General features: G+C 49.9%; 1 protein-coding gene across 1 annotated transcript; it reads right to left on the bottom strand.

The window, feature by feature from the left end:
* Positions 1 to 1834: 1834 nt before the first annotated feature.
* Positions 1835 to 9903, bottom strand: Nodal (nodal growth differentiation factor). Its single transcript, XM_046419800.2, has 3 exons — positions 9704 to 9903; positions 4651 to 5354; positions 1835 to 2738 (listed from the first exon to the last, which is right to left on the bottom strand). Exons 1-3 carry the CDS (start codon positions 9897 to 9899, stop codon positions 2586 to 2588), a joined length of 1053 nt encoding a protein of 350 aa, XP_046275756.1. The 5' UTR covers positions 9900 to 9903; the 3' UTR covers positions 1835 to 2585.
* Positions 9904 to 19816: the final 9913 nt, after the last annotated feature.

Here is a 19816-nt window from a genome sequence, read left to right as displayed (position 1 = left end):
TGCTGTGTCACTGGCACAGGAAGCCCTAGCAGGGGTCAGGCATGGAGTCACCACTTTGTGCCTGCATTGTCATCTTGCAAGGGGAAGCAAGGCCTTGCTATCAGGGAGGTCTGTTCTGAGTCAACAGAGAAGCTGACTATAAATGCTCCCATGAGCTAGAGAGCCAGAAGTCAGTCCATCTTCCACTTTCTTGGCCCAGGCTATGTAAGAGCCATTGGGTAAAGATTCTTGAAAGCCCTGGGATGGTGTGTGTGTGTGTGAGTGAGAGAGAGATGCTGGGGTTAAAGCCAGGGCCTTGTGCATGCTAGGATGGTATTTCCATTTCTGAGAACTTCAGGCCAAGCCAGGTGCAGTGACACATGCCTTTAACCCTAGCTACCTGGGAGGCTGAGACAGAAGAGTGGCAAGTTTAGGCCAGCTGGGGAACTAAGAACTTCTTTAAAAACAACAAAGGCCCTCAGGTTGTGGTAGGGTTGGGTTCAAGAGTTTGATTCTAAAGGCCAAGGTGATACAAAGCTAGGTGACCAAAAATTTGTAGATGGCTATTAAGGACAATACCCTGTTGTGGCCAGCCCATGAGGCCTCCTGGGGTCTAATTCAGGAAAGAGAATGGGACAAGCTGACCTCACAGGGTTGCCCCTGCCCTACTGTCCTCCAGAGTAAAATCAGATGCAGGATCCCATTGTGATTCTGAATTGGGCTAACCCCAGAGCAGGTATGTTTCCATTCAGGAAATGAGCAGCTAGATCAGTACTGCTGCTGAGGCACTGAGGTTTCTCAGGCCCAGATCTGGTTCTGGCAAGTCCAGCCCCAGCCTGGGCCAGGATTGTCACCTTGATTCAACCGAGTCTACAGATGAGTCAAGTCAGCTCAGTGAAGTTCCCATACAGTTGGGATCATTCTGTGGCTGGAGGACCAGCTGAGAGGCTTCCTGGGAAACAGGGTAGGGGATCAGTTTCCCTGGGCTCACATGCTTATAAAATGTACTCCCCCGCCACATAGCCCCTGTTTTGGCAGTGCTCAACAAGGTTACGCAGGTAAGAAGTGCTGCCTTTTCATCCAGAAGATGAAGATTTGTGCTCAGATATTCTGCCACAACTTCCTGTAGGAAAACTTGGGGTCCTCTTTCTGTAGTGCGTGTGCAACCTGGAAGTAAGCCAGTCTCAGAGCTGACAAAGGCTGGGTGTGGTGGCGCACACCTGTAATCCCAGTGGCTCTGGAGGTAGAGACGGGAGGATCGCAAGTTCAAAGCCAGCCTCAGCAACAGCAAGACATCAAGCAACTCGAGGAGACCCTGTCTCTAAACAAAATACAAAATAGGACTGGGGATGTGGCTCAGTGGTCGAGTGCCCCGGAGTTCAAGCCCTGATACACACACACAAAAAAAAGAGCTGGCAAAAGAATATGCCAGGGACTGGTCTTGACAGGCCTTACAAGCTTTGGAAGGAGATGACAGGGATAAGGCCCCAGAGGACAGCCTATGGCTTAAAACTCAAGGTCTCTGAGCCCACCAAACAAGACTTTTTTTGGTGGTGGTGGTGATCAGACCCAGGGCCCTGCACTTTGCTAGTTACGTAGGTACTCTACCACTGAGCCACATCCCCAGTCATACCCAGAATGTATTCTAATATACCCCATATGAATGTTAGCACCCACTGTCTTGCATTTTACAAGAGGAAGCTGAGCAGTGAATACTCAATTGAGGTCACATAGCTCAGTGACTACAGCCCATGTCTCCTGCCACCCAGAATAAGTCCTTAACCCCTGCTCAATAGGAACCGAAAGGCCCTCATTAACTGCACACATTGAGAGGAGGAGGTGAAGTGTCACCGACTTTAATAGACTCGAGTTGTGTCTGCCAAGCAGACTGACTCAGGGATGTCTGAGGGTTCCAGCTTCTGTAGTCCAACATGGCCAGTCCTCTAGGAGTTCCTGGCTCTCTTGTTAAAGGCACCAGCTGGCCTAGGAGAGCTAGACAATGGCTTTATTGTTTATGCAACTCATTAGCAGAGACCATGCCAGGGAGCCTCTGAACACAGCCAACAGATTGCCACTGGCCAACCAGGAAGATGTGCAGGGCTCCCCTACCCCAGCCTGATGCAACAAGAGCCAATAGTTTTAATCTACTAAATTGATACTTAATCTTTGAAGGAGAAGCAGTGGTTCACAGACTGCTTTGGAAAATACGCCAAAGCTATAGATCGCCTTGCCCCACCTCAAAAATAAATGCACATTTGCTCCAACTTTGCACACAATTTCAAGGGGTTCATGAATTTAAAAACAAATTGGGTAAAGAATTCTTGTGCTTGCACTTTTACTTGCTACTGTCTTTTCGATAAAGAGAAAATCCAGCAAGCACTCTGCCCTCTGCAAGGCTTTCTCTTCCCTCCTCCTGACCAGGGCCTCTGGGCTTGGCCAACCTCACAGGGCCCTTCATTTACAGAGCGGGCAGCCCTTCCTCTTCGGTTCTGCTGGGCAGAGCTGCTTCTTCCCTCTGTTTCTCCTCCCTGGATAAGTGTAACGTCTTCCAGGAGCTTCCCAACCTTCTGGAGTGTAGGCAAATCTGACATCCCTCCAGGATGTGGTCAGAGGCACCCACACTCTTCCACGATCATGTCTTTATGGTGCTCTAGGAGCACTCTGCCATTATCCACATACAGCATGCTCAGCGGCTTGGTCTTCACTGGGGCACAGCAGGTGGAAGGGACCCGATGGGGCTGGTAGCGTTTCAGCAGACTCTGGAAGGAAGGGGAGGAGAGTCAGTTCACATCCCTACCAGTAGGTCAGAAGAGTATTATTTCTAGGTAAGGAGTAAGAAAGTGAGAGTGGAAAATCATTTATTGGCAGGGTGGAGTAGCACATGTCCGTTAGTCTAGCAACTCAGGAGGCTGAGGCAAGAGGATCACAGCCTCAGCAACTTAGTGAGGTTATAAGCAACTTTGTGAGAACCTATCTCAAAATTTAAAAAAATAATAAAAAAGGGCTGGGGATGTGGCTCAGTGTGGCTCACTGGTTAAGCACCTCTGGACTCAATCCCCAGTACTAAAAAGTAAAAATAAAAAAATCAGTTTGGGGACTGGGGATATGGCTCAAGCGGTAGCGCGCTCGCCTGGCATGCGTGCAGCCCGGGTTCGATCCTCAGCACCACATACAAACAAAGATGTTGTGTCTGCCGAAAACTAAAAAAAAATAAATATTAAAAAATTCTCTCTCTCTCTCTCTCTCTCTCTTTCTTTAAAAAAAAAAATCAGTTTGTAGATGCAAAAATAGAAGAAAAATGATTTTCACGAAAGAATCAGCATCCAGCATGGCAATATATCAACTCTAACAGCTAAAATAGCTTTATGCAACCTAACCAAGAGATTCTAAGGCTCATGTTTCTGGGTAGAGCAGTAGCTAACTTACAAGTCCTACTGTTCTAGCCTAAAGTAAATACCAACTTTAAAAATATTCCAAGAAACTGCTGGTTTGGTTCCAGAATTATGAAGCAGAAGAGAATCACGTGGAAGCTCTTATAGGATTTGTTTTGTTGGCCAGCGAAGGGCAGGCAGAATCAACAAGAAGAAAGGTGACACCCCCTTGACATTTAGGAACCTGTTCCTGTGGACATCTCTTCAGATCAGAGTGTGAGAGCTGGCACTGGGGACTGCCTGGGTTTCCGCTTGGTGGCAAGGCAGGGGGCTAGTGGGGTCAGCGGCACCTGCTGAGGCTCAGGAGGGCCTCAGCCTAGCAGTCCTCTGAGGCTGTGGCCCACCAGCGACTCCCTTGAGGAGCTCAGCTTACGTGCTCATGCTCCTCAGAGGCCCTGAATCTGCCTGGGACTTGGCACAGAGGATGGACTGCAGGTCCCAGAGATTCACTCCAGGCTTCACGGAATAGATGAAAACACTCCGAGAGAGCAGGGCAGGGCCACCTCAAACACCAGGCCGCCACATCAGGCTCTATATTCTCTCCATCTCATCCTCCCTCCTACACCGGTCTTGTCCCACTCCCTCTGCCACCTCCTAGCCCTTACGCTGACTAGTGGCCCCTGGTGGCAGCTTCTGGCCTTGTCTACTCCTGCGAAATGAGTACTCAGCTACAGTCTGAGGCAGCAAAAGTACAAGAGCTGTAACAGTGTTGTTTGTAACCATGGCCCTATAAACAGAGCCCCCGTTTCACTAATGAATCAAACACATCTAGTACCTGCCGCCTACTGTATAGGCTGGGTACCAATAATCTCATGAACCCTACAGCCACCCTAAGGGATATGGCACTGCCCTCCCCATTTCACAGGTAGGAAAGCTGAGATCCAAGAGAATAAGCAGCTTTCACACAGCTAATGGGTAGGAATCAAAAAGACTCCTTCACAGAATGTCAGGGCTAGAGGGGACCCGAGACCCTCTGTTTTACCCCCACTCCCTAATTTTATGAAAGACAAGAAGTCCTAGGGAAGCCTGTGTCAAGGGTAACCCCCCGACATATGGCATGACTCCACACGGGCTCTATAGGGTAGTCCCCGAGTCCTCCTAGGCCCTCCCACAGGACCTGGCACGTGGTAGGTCCTTGAATGGCTATAATAGACTGAACGTGGTGATTCGACAGCAGAGCTGGAGTCCTGTCCCCCTCTCTGACAGCACGTCCCCAGGGCTTACTGCCTTGGCGTCACACCTGGATGTATGCGTGGTTGGTGGGGTGGAACTCCTCCCCCACGGGGTTAGGGCACTCGCCCTCGCAGCGGTAGGCGTTGTACTGCTTGGGGTAGATGATCCAGGAGCCCCACCCGATCAGGTTGAAGTCCACCTGGAACTTGACCTTCCGACACAGCTGGCTTCTGTCTGGCAAGTGATGCCGCCGGTGTCTCAGGACCCTCTCCCGGGAGAGCTGTCCCTCCTGGGCCCGCCAGGAGCTCTCAGCTTCCCACAGCAAGGTGGCGCCACCCAGCCGCCTCTGCTCCCGGGGCAGGTTGGAGTAGAGCATGAGGAGCACGCTGGTGCCAGTGACAGGGGGGGTGGGGGAGGGCTGCCAGCACTCTCTGGACAGAGTGGACATCTGTTCCTCCAGTGCCCTGGGGTCCTTCAGCCATTTGGAGAGGGGCTTGGTCACCTCCAGGACCATGCTGCCCGAAGAAAAGGTGACCTGGGACAAAGTGATGGTGAATAGTTCCATCCGAAGACGCCTCAGGCAGTTGCCTGGGTCCTTCTCTGTGTCCAGTTTTGGCTGGTGGAAGATCTCAATGGTGAGCTGGCCCTTGGCGGGGAGGTCCACGGGGCTGGGCAGCTGCAGCCGGAGCTCAGCCCACGCCAGCTCTTCTTCTTGGCTCAGGAAGGAGAAATCAAAAGCAAAGGTCCAGTTCTGCCCATCCACATCCACATCTGAGAAAAACCAGAAAAGAAGCAGAGTGAGAGTGGGTCCCCCACCTCAGTCCCATGTTAGAACCCTAACTGATGTCGACCATCTCTTACTCTCACCCCCACCCTGAGGAGGTAATGTTCTTGAGTCCATTTTAAAGATGAGGAAAATTAAGGCCCAGAGAGGTTGTCCATCTGGGAAGGTGACATAGTCAAGAGTCAAAAGTACATCTTAATTTCCTGATTGCCAAGTCCAAACCCCAAATCACTGCTCCACCAGTGAGTGCCCTTTTGGAGACAAACTGGTAAGAACTGGATCAGTCAGGCAAGAGGATCACAAGCCTAGGCAACTTAGCAAGACCCTATCTCAAAAATAAAAATTAGCCAGGTGTGGTGGCACACACCTGTGACCTCAGGGACTCAGGAGGTTGAGGCAGAAGGATCACAAGTTTGAGGTCAGCCTCGGCAACTCAGCGAGACCCTGTCTCAAAAAATAAAAAGGACTAGGGGTGGGCTGGGTTTGTGGCTCAGTGGTAGAGCGCTTGCCTAGTAGGTGAAGCCCTGGGTTCTATCCTTGGCACCACCTAAAAATAATAAATAAATAAATACAGGTATTGTGTCCACTTACAACTAAATAAAATAAAATAAAATAAAGGACTAGGGATGTAGCTCAGTGGTAGAGCACTTGCCTATCATGCTTGAGGCCCTGGGTTCCATCCCCAGTACTGCGAACACACACACCGACATACACACACACACACAGACACACACACACACAAACTGTATGAGTTCTGTCTTCCCCTCCTCTCTCCCCTTGCAGTCTAAGGCCAAAGAAAGCTTGGGCCTTCTAACTTAAACTTGGGCTTCCACTTGCCCTGTGACCTTGGAACAAGTCATCTTCTTGAGCTGTTTTCTCATTGGACAAGGTGATCTGCTTCACAGGCACATTTAGCTAGATGCAAGTGTCATGAAAACCTCAGAGAAATAGATGCCAATGGCTGACCACCCTCTCCCCAGCCTGTGCCTAAGGAGCAAGGCAGAAACTTCGTTTTCAGCAGCCCTTCAAGTAGGTTTCTAAAGGTATTTGAGGCATGGCTTTTCAATGCTCACCCTCCGGGCTTCAGGTCCTTCACACACCTGGGGCCACACACAGCAATCACACACCACACACAGCCTTGTTCAACCCGCCAAGACAGCCAAGCCCAGACCAGGTGAGATGGGGGGGCATATTCCATTCATTTTAGTCTTGTACTAATTTTGTCTGATGTCTGGAACTAGCACACATTTCTGGATTTCAGCTCTCTTAATAATCTTGCTGGGCATGGTGGTTGCACACCTGTAATCCCAGCAACTTGGTGAGGCTCTAAGCGACTTTAGCTAGGCTCCATCTCAAAACTTGAAAAAACGTTGGGGATGTAGCTCACTGGTAAAGTACTCCTGGGTTCAATCCCAAGTACCAAAAAAAAAAAAAGTAAATAATAATAATCTTTAACTTTTTTCCCCTCCTCTTTGCATTGGGAATAATGACGCACTGCTCACCTCTGTCTTATCACCCTGGGAAACAAAGAGATGTGATGGTGTATTGTAAAGAAAATCAGGGGTTATCCCTTAGAAATAAAATCAGGACCTGTAGCTGGTTCATGCACAGATCCCGGAAGCCATGGCGGTTACCAATTTAGATACAGTGGCGCACATAGCAGTTTATTTTTTACTGTCCACAGAGCATCTGCCATCTCGTAACAAGTTTCTCTGGAATGTGACCTCTATCATAAAGGGGTAATTCCTAGCTTCAGCCTCCTCTCAGCTGCCCTTTTTCACTTAATTTCCACTTTTCTCCTAATTAGCACCTGCAGGGGGCAATAACCGGCCCCTGACTAGCAGCTCTCCCCAGAGGTGTGGGAAAGACGCCCATCCATGCATTTCCACTGCTGCATCAGCTGACCATCTGGGGACAGTGAGACACTGTGGCAACTCCTGGCCACCTGTACCAGCAGGCCTGCAATTTTAAAATATTTAATCTCAAGTGTATACAAATGGTGTTTTAGAGGAAAGTACTCTTGCTTAATGGCTAAGAGCAGCAGGAGCCCCAGAGTTTCTCCAAGGTGGTTCAAATTCTACCATTCGCTGTTTTGCTGTTCAACACTGCTCAGGTTGCTTTCCTTCTCTGGGCCCAAGTTTCCCTCTTTGTAAAAGGAAATAGTAACAGTAACAGTGTCCACCCTACTGGGTGTTATGATTAACTGTACACAAAGTGCTTTGCCCAGCAGTTACCTAACTTCAATAAGCACTGGCTGTCTTCAAACTTCCTCATTATTGTCAGTGTCCAGAAGTTAGGCAGGGAGGTCCCTGGACAGGTTACATAGTCTTCCTGTAAGTGGGATGGGCAGTGTCACCGATGGGCAAGAAAGAGACCGCTCCTTCCGGTTGGAAGAAGTCTGGTGCCTTGCTCTGCCCCTAGAGGGTTTAAGGGTCATTACCATTAGCTACTTCCCAAGGTTGTTTTGTTTTTTCGGGGGGGGGGGGGGGGCTTTTAAAATGAACCCAGGGTGCTTTACCACTGATCTATATTCCCAGCCCGTTTTATTTTTTTAGTTTGATACAGGATTTTCCTAAATTGCTGAGGCTAGCCTTGAACTTGTGATCCTCCTGTCTCAGCCTCCTCAATTGCTGGGATTACAGGTGTGGTCATTGGGCTCAACTTCCAATAGCTTTACAAGAACCCTCTCCTCAAACCCTCCCCACTGTTAGCACCCTTTGAAGGTGAGGAAAGTGAGGTTGGGGGGGAGGTGAAACAGATGTATATCTAATTTGGTTAGACTCCAACTCCCATTTTGCAGTATTGTGCTACAGCTCGACAAATACACCCAGGTCGGAGGACAGCTGGCTTAGGACAGCCCTTCCCCATCCGCCCCCCTCCTGGAAGGCTCTTCCAGCAGCTTTTACACAACGAAGCAATCACAGGCCAACTGTACTGAATTTTATTGTGGATATTTAGACACACCCCCTCCCCAGAGAGCAGTCCCCTGATCTACACAAGGAAAACCAGAGGAGTAGGGTGACTTCCTGGAATTGGGAAGCAGGGTTTGAGGGAGCAGAACCCAGTTTTCCAGATTCCCAGTCTGTGGAATCACCAACCACATTTTCAAGAACTTTCCAGAAGGAAGTGAACTAGAAAGGTGTGCCCTCCCCCTTTCCTATCCCTCATCCCCAGCCACCTTCTGGTCTTCCTGAGGAACTGCCAGAACAAATTTCCCATTGCCTCGCCCTCCAAGGTGTCCCCAGCCTGGTCGGTCCCCACATGACCCTTCCGGAGAGGGTCACCAGTCGGCCAGCCGTGTCAACCCAGACGCGGCCGCCCAGGCCAGGGAGCTAGGAGCCCCGCCCCCAGGCCCAGAAGGACCGGCGGGCGGCAGGTCAGATCAGATTAGGGGATGTGGATTGCGCCCCGGCCCGGGGGAGCGCTGTCTGGCCCCCGCAGGCGGAGGGAGGCGCGGGCCAGGGAGGCTGCCCAGGTGTCGGGATGTGGATTGCGCCGGGGAAGAGGTCCTAGGTCAGGGCTCCCCCTCCTCGGCACCCAACTGCCCGCTGCGCTCGGTGCCCAAACGCACTGCCTAGTCCTTGCAAAGATGTTCTTGGGTCACTGGGCACACCCGCATCCAAATTTAGCCTGGGAGTCCAGGGTCACCCGGGAAACTTGACGTCTCCCAGACCCGGGTTTAAGGCTGCCTTAATTCTCGGCTTCGTGACACTCCATCCCTAATCTTGGACCTGCGAGCCCTAATCCCTGATGCCACACCTCAGCCTGGAACACTCCCGCCGCCAGACTCCGCGACCCATTCACCCTCATTCGCAAAAAGAAAAAGGAGATTCGACAAAACAAAAATAATTACAGCGATAACGGCCCTTTGTTATTACTGTGCCCAGTTCTGTGTTGTTTGATGTGATTGTCACCGATCCCTTTCCACGGTCTTACAAAGAAGGCACTATTCTACCTTTTTACAGATGCGTAAACTGAGGCTCCCAGGTACGTAACTTCTAACACCGCGGCGGTGAGAAGCTGCGCGATCTGGCTCCCATCCTCCAGCACTGCGCTCTGCGCATCCCAAATCTGGACCTGGATGGCAGTGGTTCCTGTCGGGGTCATACCGGGAACGCTGGAATCCCCTCCCACTCGTCGGTGCCACCAGCCGTGCCGATACAGAAAAACACGCACAACCAGACCCTGGACGCGCCTTTCGAGCCCTGGGCTCGGTGAGCCCCGGACCACCCGGTCCAAGGCACCCCTCCGCAGTCCCAGCGCACTTCCGGAGCCCGCAGGCGGGTGGCTACCCCAGGCGCCCTGGGGCGCGGCAGGGTGCGGCGGCGCAGCCTACCTTGTGCCTGCAGACTGCGGATGATGTCCGCCCGGGGCAGCGGGTCGCGGTAGAGGCTCAGCATGTAAGCGAGAGGGGACGGAGACGAGGGTTGCCCCAGTGTCCGTAGGGGTACCTGGGCCACTGTGGCGGCGCCTGCCTGGAGCAGCACCCACCAGGCGTGCAGGAGGAAGAACTGGAGGCGGTGGGCGTACATGATGGGCTGGCTGGACCTGAAAGCAGCGCCTCCGCCCCTTATATCCTGGGCCTGCACAGCCGCCCCGCCCCCGCCATTCCTCCCACCAGGGAAGCTTTAAGAACCTATAACTCCCCTGGAGGGGGAGGGTGGAGGAGGGACCTCGACTGGGGGATGGAGAGATCTGAACCTGGGACGGCGGCCTGCAAAACCCGCGGGGGCCTTAGATCCAAACACCAGGCCTGGGCGCCCAGGCACCCTGCTTCTCAATAAGAGTCCCTGTGGCTGAGACAGCAGGCCCCCAGTTCAGAATTGAGGCTTTCTTCCTCCTCCTCACCTGGGATCCCCGCCCCGTCCTCTCCTGAGCAGGTAGGGAATGTGGAGTGCCTGCAGATCTCGGCGCTCAGGCGGTGGCTCCACACCCCTGGGATGCTGTGACCCAGCCTAGCTGGGTGCGGCCTTCTGGGCACTGTGCACGTGAACTCGGGGAGCTTCCCTGGCTTTCTGTGGCAAGGCCTGTCTGGGGAGCCAGCCTACGGGAAAACGATTGGGTACTGGATACTTACAGCAACAGAGGTGAGCTCCAGAGGAAGGGCCCTGGGGACAAATGCCAGCTTCAAATACGGAAGTGCTCTCCTGGGGAAGGGAGGGCAGGAAGGACCAGGACGAAGCCTTTTCTATCTGAAGCTGGAACCTGGGGTGTAGCTGATTGGGGGTAGGGGGGTGCTTCTTTATTCTGGTAACAGCAGTCTCTTCCCCTTCCCCCCCCACGAACAGGCATCACTTCAGGAAAAAAGGTGTTACCGTGTCCTGCAGTCCCTGCCCAGTGGTGGCAAGGCCACAGGAGACCTCAAGCCCCCTCCCTTCCATCTCCCTGGACCCTGCTTACCTCACCTACACTGGAGTGATCCTTGCCTGGGCTCCCTCCCAAAGGAAGGGCAGGACTGGAATTACCTTTAAAGAAATGTAAATTCAGTCTGTTTTCCTCCTACTGCAGGGCTTTCTTCTCTGCTGCTCCACACCCTGTTCCTCCTTTTCATTGAAAGCTGACCTTGTGCAAGACTCAGCACCAGGTGTCCACACACCGGCTGCTGTTTCACAGGATGCCTCCAGCCGAAAACAAAGAACAACAGATCAGACCTGAGCAAGGGTTAGAAAATGGAAAGAGGCTCAGCAGGTTCACCGGGGAGTTCCAAGACTGGGTTCTCCTGAGGGGCTGACCCACCCAGCTGGACAGGGCCCTGCTCCGGAATCAGAGGCCTGAGTTTCCAACCATAGTCTGTGGTCAGTCTGCACACCCACCATCTGTGGGTTCCTCAAAGCTGGGACTGCCCCGTTCATCTCGTTCTCCTGATATATATGAATTCAGGACCCAAAAAACCTGTGTGAAGTAGATCCATAAATTTCACTGTGTCCGGACTTGCCAGAGGATAAGTATCTCCTGAAACGTTTGTTACACTAATGATTACTGAATCCCATCCAATATTCAGAATTAGAATTTGGAGTGAGGGAGTGGCGATTTACATATTTAGCAAGCACCCCAATGATTCTTAGTTGCTCTGGGAACCTGGGTGGGCTAGGGTTCTACTTGCAGTTTGTAACTCCCCTTTCTAAATTCAGTTGTCTTCTGTAAAACAGCTGGAGATACCACCTCCCATGCAGATTAAAGGAAATGAATGTAAAAATACTTTGCAAGCTCTGAAAGCTGATATAATTATAAAGGATCATACATTTGAGGATTATTAAGGGTGTCCTTGGTTGTCCAATATCCCTAACCTGGGTGCTCACTGGGAATTTGGAGATCTGGCCCTCTAAATCAGACCCCTCCCCAGAGGCAGAGATTACCTTCAGCATATACACATATAAATCAGAAACAGACTGTGGTGAGTCCTGTGGGGGTCCTTTAGCCCAGACAGGGACAGCAAAAATGGCACCACAGGAGGGGTTCCCACAGGAGACAGAGTCAGTTCCGCAACCCAGGGCTCCCAGATCACCATCCGTCCTGGAACCTGGCAACCCTGCTGTAAACAGGGCAGATCCACCCAGGGCAGCCTTGTCCACTGGAGAAGAGACCAAAGAAATGAAGCTTCTCCTTTCCATCCTGGATAGAAGTTTCCTAACATTAAGGATAAAGGTTTTGCATCTTGTGTCTCTTGAACAAGGTGGCACATAGTTTGGTGCTCCATAATTGAGTTAAAATTACAGAATTTATCCTTGTCCCCACTTCAGAGATGAGAAAGCAGAAGTTCAGAAGGAACAAGGTAAATTACTCAAGAACACAAATTTATGAGCGGGAACAGCATGTGAAGGGCAGGACTGCAGGTCGCCCAGCCCCTGTTGCTTCCCCATTAGCTAAATGAGGGGTGAGTAGGTGCCTTCCACTAAGACGGGGTCTTTTGTTTGTTTCTGTTTTTTGCTGTGCTGGGGTTGGAACCCCGGGCCATGCACATGCTAGTCAAGTGCTCTACCTGAGCCACCTCCTCATCCTCTAAGAGTATTTGAAGCTCTCAAGTCTTGCCTTTCCCAGGGCTGGTCACTGCAGACAGACCTCATTTCTGATGTGTATTGGCCCACAGCTGAGCAGGGGGCCTGGAATTTCTCTCTGACCAGCAAGAGCAACCGGACCGTCTGACAAAGCTCATCCATCTTGAAGCTTTCTTGGGTCTGGCCCTGTGAAGAACCCACGTCTCTGGTGCCCTTCGAGACAGAGGCTAACAGTCATCCGTCTCAATCTTAAAGGAGGCTAATTATTTGAGGGTCTGTTTCCTGCAAGGAAGAGCCCAAGTGAGTGTCCTTTTCCCAAGTGGGGAGTGGCACCTTCTCACTTCCCTGCCCCAGACAAACTGGCCAGTGCATCACCTGACCTGGGAGATAACCTTTGAGCTCATCCCAGCTGGATGGAGGATGAGGGCAAAGTCCCTTGCTGTTCTCAACCGCTTTCCATGGGGCTGTTGGGGAACCCCCCCTGACCTGGCATGGCTGCCTGCTTGAATTCAGGTCTCCAGGACGTGGGGTCTGGATTCTTCTACCTCACTTCCCACCAGGGTGAGGTCACTTATCATCTTGAAGCTTCTGCTTGCTCAGCTGTAAAATGGAGATCTATAATAACATATCACTAACAGAAATGTCCTAAGTAGGAAACATGTGTAAAGAACATAATGCGGGTAGCATTTGGTTATTCATTTATTTGTTCATTGAACAAATCTGCGTATGCTCTGCATATGACTCTGTCTCCTGTGGGAACCCCTCCTGTGGTGCCAGACCAGATTCTCAGGGAGTCAAGGACACATACTTAATGAGCCGGTTGACACCAGCTGCCTTCATGTACAGGCAGCCCTCTGTATCCAAGTGTTCTGCATCTGTGGATGTAACCAACCTTGGAGAGAAAATATCTGGAGAAAAACAGTTACATCTGTGCTGAACATGGACAGACTTTCTGTCTTGTCATTGTCCCGGAAACAATATAGTAGAGCAACTGTTTACCCAATCTTTACTTTGTATTAGGTATTGTAAGTAATGAAGAAATGACTTCAAGTGCCTGGGAGGGTGTGCATAGGCCATATGCAAATACTATGTCATTTTGTATGCGACTTGAGCATCTGCAGATTTTGGTACTCATGGGAGATCCTGACACCAATCCCCCGTGGATACTTAGGAATGGCTGTATGTATTACACTCTGGAAGCCATAGAGGAGGAGTTAGATAACAAGTTGGAGAGTGGAGGACATTCACCTTGTTACAACCCTCCAGTGTCTACCCCAGCTCCTGGCATGCACCTGGGTAATGAATAAGTGTTTGCCAAGTGATTGAATGAACTTCTAATTCCTGAATGAACTCCTAATTCCTGAATGAACTCTCTAATTCCCCGACACACTTGTCTTTCACGGGCTATTCCTTCTGTTTCTACTCTGTCTCCTGCTCATTTACGACATAGTTTAAAAGTTCCCTCCAAGCTGGGTGTGATGGCACATGCATAATCCCAGATCCTCAAAGCTGAGGCAGGAGGATGGGCAAATTCAAGGTTAGCCTCATAATATTTTAAAAAAAAAAAAAAAAAGGGCTGGGGATGTGGCTCAAGCGGTAGCGTGCTCGCCTGGCATGCGTGCGGCCCGGGTTCGATCCTCAGCACCACATACAAACAAAGATGTTGTGTCCGCCGAAAACTAAAATAAATAAATATTCAAGGCTAGCCTCAGCAATTTAGGGAGGCCCTAAGCAACTTAGGGAGAATCTGTCTCAAAATAAAAAGGGCTGGGGATGTGGCTCAGTGGTTAAGCACCCCTAGGTTCAATCCCTCTACCCAAAAAAAAAAAAAGTTCCGTCCTCTACAAACCAGTCCCACCTACCCCACAGCTATTCAGCTATTTAGCAAAGTCCCCTTCAAAGTAAAGCAGCATAGAGCAGTTGTCCAAACTCCCTTTGGTGACAGCCACAGAACTGCAAGCTCCCTAGAAGTCGGGATGGCTCCCAGTTCATTTCTCTCTGAAGCCTCAGCCCCGGGTTCCTAAGCAAACATCACTTGCTGGGACCTGGGGCCGGAGCCAATGAGCGGTCCCTCAATGGCACCAGTGGCTCGCTTGTACTTTCAGTGTGTGCCCACCCTCTGTTGCCACACTGCTGGTTTCCTAGGCCGACACTCAGACTTGAGAGGTACTGTCCAGGCCATTGCTGGACACTTGTGGCTGTGACCTGGAGGTAGAGATGAGTCCCAGTCTCCAGTCCTCCCCTCCAAACCCCTCTTACCTCAGATGTGCTTCAGCCAAGCAGAATCACCTGTCTGCACCTGAAGCTCCAAGCTGGTCTTCCTTTGCCAGATGATTGTGCCTCGACTTTATTTACACAGAATATGTAGCTCAGGGACCTTCCAGGAAGCCTTCCTCGGGTCTCCCTCTTTCACGTTCTGATCCCAGACCTTCTGCGTTTCTGAGACAGCAGGACTGCTGGCCCAAAACTCAGAACCTGTCTTATTGCCTATCTTCTGGCCTGGCTTATTCTGTATTCTCCAAAGCACTAAGCGAAGGGCCTGGCATTTGGCAAATGGAGGGTATGAACTGCCTGCAGCCAGGCTTGATTGATAGCAGTATTTTTTGTCTGTCCCCAACTGTGTTTTTTCAGGTTTTATTTGATTTTTTTTTTTGGTACTGGGGATTGAACCCAGGGGTACTTTATCTATGAGCTAAGTCCCCAGCCCTCTTTTACTCATTTTTTATTTTTTGAGTACCAGGGATTGAACTCAGGGGCACTTGACCACTGAGCCACATCCACAGCCCTGTTTTGTATTTTATTTAGAGACAGGGTCTCACTGAGTTGCTTAGCCTCGCTTTTGCTGAGGCTGACTTTGAACTCGTGATCCTCCTGCCTCAGCCTCCTGAATTTCTGGGATTACAGGCATGTACCACCAAGCCTGCTATTTTTTAGTTTTTATTAAATCACCAATAATGAAAATTCTTAAGATTTTATATAAAATAGGTTGCTTCTGTTTTGCATTATTGGAGGAATGGAAAGTTCTGAGCCCTCATTTCAGCATGGCGAATATTCCCTAAAGCTGACCAGTTGCTGCTTCCTTTTGGCAGGGCCTGTTCTCTTAAGTGTGCCACTGCCCCGCCCCCCCCACTCCCTAACTCATCACGCCTATTGGCCTAGCCTGAAGAACGAGTGCATTTGAGACCCTTGTTATGTGTTGGATGAGAGAGAGACACCCTGGGATAGGAAGTCGAGACTCACATTGCAGGCACCTGGCCCTGTCTGGATGAGCTAGCTGCACTCTGTTATTTTATTAGCATGAACCATAATGTGGTTGTGTCACCTAACTTACCCTCCTGTCAGTCCTAGATCCAGTGTGAGATTCCATCTCACAGGTGAGGAAACCGAGGCTCAGGGAGGTCAACATCTTGCCCCAGGGGACCACCTACCTGGTGGTAGTGCTGGGATTTGCCCTGGGTCATTCTGAATTAGGAGTCCAGACTAGATGCTGTCATGTCCCCAGGCATGTCCCTTGCACACAGAGGCCTTTCCCAGCTCATCCCCTTAAACCTCCTGGGCTCTGTCACATCACCCTGTTCACCTGTTCCACAGGCTTCCACAGCGGCACAGTAACTTGTCTTGTTTGGTGCTGTTTGTTTTCCAGTCTGTCCCTGCCCCTCGCACTGGGCTCTAAGCCAGATTCCTTTCTGCCCAGTTCAACGTCCCCAGCCCTTTTTTGTTTGTTTGTTTGTTTGTTGTTTGTTTGTGGTGCTGGGGATGAACCCAGGGCCTTGTGCACGTGAGGCAAGCACTCTACCAACTGAGCTACATTCCCAGGCCCCCAGCCCTTTTAAAAAATTTCTTATTATTTTTTTAGTTGTAGTTGGACACAATACCTTTATTTCATTTATTTATTTTTATGTGGTGCTGAGGATTGAACCCAGGGCCTCACACATGCTAGTAAGCGCTCTACCACTGAGCCACCACCCTGGCCCCATCCCCAGCCCTTTTCATTTTTATTTTTAATTTGAGACAGTGGGGGAGCTGGGGCTATGGCTCAGTGGTAGAGCACTTGCCTGGCATGTATGAAGCACTGGGTTTGATTCTCCACACTGCATATAAATTAAAAAAAATAAGTCTATTGACAACTTCAAAAAAATTGTAGATGCTGTCATGTCCCCAGGCATGTCCCTTGCACACAGAGGACAAATATTTATTTTTAGATGGACACAACGCAATGCCTTTATTTTTATGTGGTGCTGAAGATTGAACCTGAGTCCTGCCCGTGCTAGGTGAGCGCTCTACCGCTGAGCCACAATCCCAGCCCTGACAACTTCAAAATATTTTTGAGACAGGGTCTCAGTAAATATCCCAGGCTGATCTTGAACTTGGCTCCTCCTGCCTCACCCTCCTGAATAGATAGGATTACAGGCTTGTGCCACTATGTCCTGCTACAGCAGTTCCTCCCTCCCTCCCTCCCTCCCTCCCTTCCTTCCTTCCTTCCTTCCTTCCTTCCTTCCTTCCTTCCTTCCTCCCTCCTTTCTTTCTTTCTTTCTTTCTTCCTCCTTCTCTTCTCCTCCTCCTTTTTTTTATGGTACTGGGATTGAACCCCCACCTCATACAGCCTAGACAAGTGCTCCCCCACTAGGCCACCCCTCCAGCCCCTGTAGCACAGTTCACCCACCTGAGCGCTCAGTACCTGTGTGTTGAGCGGGTCCATGGAACCCAGCACCTGTACTGGGAGGACAGAGGTAAGCTGTGAGGACAAAGCAGGCACTTCTTGGCCCAGTGGCCACCAAAAGGACATAAGACTCAGGTCAACAGCTTCCTCTGGTTTCAGGGTCTTTCACTTCCCTCTCCTGAGCAGGGGGAGGGCGCCCCTGTCTTGGCACACTAGTGTCTGCACCTCACATCTGCATGTTGTGGCACCTTCTGTGTGCACGGCTCAGGCGCCTTCTCGCCTCTACCCTCCTGTGACCTGAGCTGGGTGTACCACCAGGGACTGGCCCCAGATGGTCCAGCTCTAAGGGCCAGCCCTGTCTGCCTCAGAAACTTAGGCTCCTCCAGCTCCATGGCCAGCTGTCCTCCCCAGCCCTCCTGGGGGAGCCCAGATTGTGCTTCCCACAGGGTCAGGAGGTGAAGCCTCAGCCAGGCCTGGGAACCCCGTGGAATGGGAGGGCTTTGTGAAACAAACAGAGAGACCACCAGGAGAATGCCCTCTCCTCCCACCCCGGAAGCTTCTCAGAGATTCCCACAGCCCAGCCAGCGCCCTCTGCCTCCTGCTTCCCACCTCCCTCCGTCCCTCCCGTGAGAATCCCTGTGCTGAGGCTCAGCTGAAGCTTCATGACCCCAAGAGCCTGGGGTTGGGAGAAGGACGTGTGTGTGTGTGTGTGTGTGCGCGTGTGTGCAGGGTACACACAAGAATCAGGGCTAAGAACACACACTGAGCACCTAGTGCTTACCATGTACCAGGCCCCGACCGTGCACAATTAACTTATGTCTCTCAAAGTCGCTTGATGATCAGAATCACTCAAGGCACCAAGGATAAAGGGATCCCAAAGTCAGGGTGCACTTTTTAAAGTGCCCTTTTAAGTTTTAATGACTTCAAAAGTATAAGTGACAGAAACGTATGAAGTCATCCTGTAATCATTTACTTAAAACTTATTAGATCTATTTATTTCTACTATTTTAAGTTTTTCTTTTTTGCTTCAGTCAACAATTGTCATTTTCAAAAAGCATTATGTTAGTTGGGCGAGGTGTTGCATGCCTGTCATCTCAGCGATTTCGGAGGCTGAAAAAGGAGGATTACAAGTTTGAGGTCAGCTTCAGCAATTTAGTGAGGCCCTGTCTCAAAAAATAGGAAGAATTAGGGTATAACTCATTGGTAAAGTACACGTCAGTTCAATCCCCAGGACAAAAGAAAAGCACTAATATTCAAAAATATATCATTCAGCTGGGTGTGGTAATGCACCCTAATCCCAGTGACTTGGGTGAATGCAGCAGGAAGATCACAACTTCGAGACCAACCTCAGAAACTTAGTGAGGCCCTACTTAAATGAAAAATAGCCGTGGGATGGAAACAATCAAGAACGTGAAGAGAGCCTGCAGAATGGGAGGATATTTTTACCACCTGCACCTCAGACAGAGCATTAGTTTCCAGGTTATCCAAAGAACTCCAAAAATTTAACACCCAAAAAACAAATGACCCAATCAATGAATGGGCAAAGGAACCGGGCAGGCACTTCACAGAAGAAATACATACTAATGGTCAACAATTAGAGAACTGCAAATTAAAACTACATTGAGGGGCTGGGGATGTGGCTCAAGCGGTAGCGCGCTCGCCTGGCATGCGTGCGGCCCGGGTTCGATCCTCAGCACCACATACAAACAAAGATGTTGTGTCCGCCGAGAACTAAAAAATAAATATTAAAAAAAAATTCAAAAAAAAAAAATAAATAAAAAAAACTACATTGAGTAGGGCACGGTGGTGCTCGCCTGTAATCCCAGTGGATGGGGGGTAGGGGGGAGCGGAGGCAGGAGGATCATAAGTTCAAAGCCAGCCTCAACAATTTATTGAGGCCCTAAGCATCTCAGTGAGACCCTGTCTCTAAATAAAATAAAAAATAGGGTATGCGTGCGACCCAGGTTTGATCCTTAAAACCACACAAACAAAGATGTTGTGTCCGCCAAAAACTAAAAAATAAATATTAAAAAAAAATAGGGTTGGGGATGTGGCTCAGTGCTAGAGTCCCTCTGAATTCAATTCCTGGTACCTTCAAGGGAAAACTACACTGAGAGTCCATCTCACTCCAGTCGGAATGGCAATTATCAAGAATATAAACAACAATAAATGTTGGTGAGGATGTGGGGAAAAAGGTTCACTCATACACTGCTGGTGGGATTGCAAATTGATACAACCACTCTGGAAAGCAGTATGGAGATTCCTTAGAAAACTTGGAATGGAACCACCATTTGACCCAGTTATCCCACTCCTCAGTTTATACTCAAAGGACTTAAAATCAGTATACAACAATGACACAGCCACATCAATGTTTATAGCAGCTCAACTTACAATAGCCACATTATGGAACCAAACTAAGTGCCCTTTAATAGATGAATGGATAAAGAGAATGTGATGTATATACACACAATGAAACATTACTCAGCCATAAAGAAGAATGAAATTATGGTATTTGCCACTAAATGAATGGAACTGGAGAATATCATGCTCAGTGAAATAAGTCAATCCTCCAAAACCAAGGGCTGAATGTTCTCTCTGATATATATTAACACATAAGGGAGGGTGGAGGGAAGACTAGAAGTTCATTGGATTAGACAAAGGGGAAGGAAGGGTAGGGATTGGGGATGGGAACAGGAAATGATTCAGTAGAATGAATTGGACATAACTTTCCTTTGCTCAACAAAATTAGTATAACTACACATCATGTACGACCACAAGAATGGGATCCTGAGTT

This window comes from Marmota monax, unplaced genomic scaffold (assembly GCF_021218885.2).
Source record: "Marmota monax isolate L192 unplaced genomic scaffold, Marmota_monax_Labrador192_F-V1.1 WCK01_AAM20220418_F8-fsc00019, whole genome shotgun sequence".
Classification (NCBI taxonomy): Eukaryota; Metazoa; Chordata; class Mammalia; order Rodentia; family Sciuridae; genus Marmota; species Marmota monax.
The sequence above is the reverse complement of the archived record's forward strand: the minus strand, read 5'-3'. Positions and strand labels throughout refer to the sequence as shown.

Bases quoted from the DNA above. Each gene is read 5' to 3' on its own strand.
- Nodal (XM_046419800.2), bottom strand. From the start codon at position 9,899: ATGTACGCCCACCGCCTCCAGTTCTTCCTCCTGCACGCCTGGTGGGTG. The intron at 5,355-9,703 runs GTAGGCTGCGCC...GGTTTTTCTCAG, and splicing joins CCGCAGTCTGCAGGCACAAG to ATGTGGATGTGGATGGGCAG. The intron at 2,739-4,650 runs GTGTGACGCCAA...CCTTCCTTCCAG, and splicing joins CCAACCACGCATACATCCAG to AGTCTGCTGAAACGCTACCA.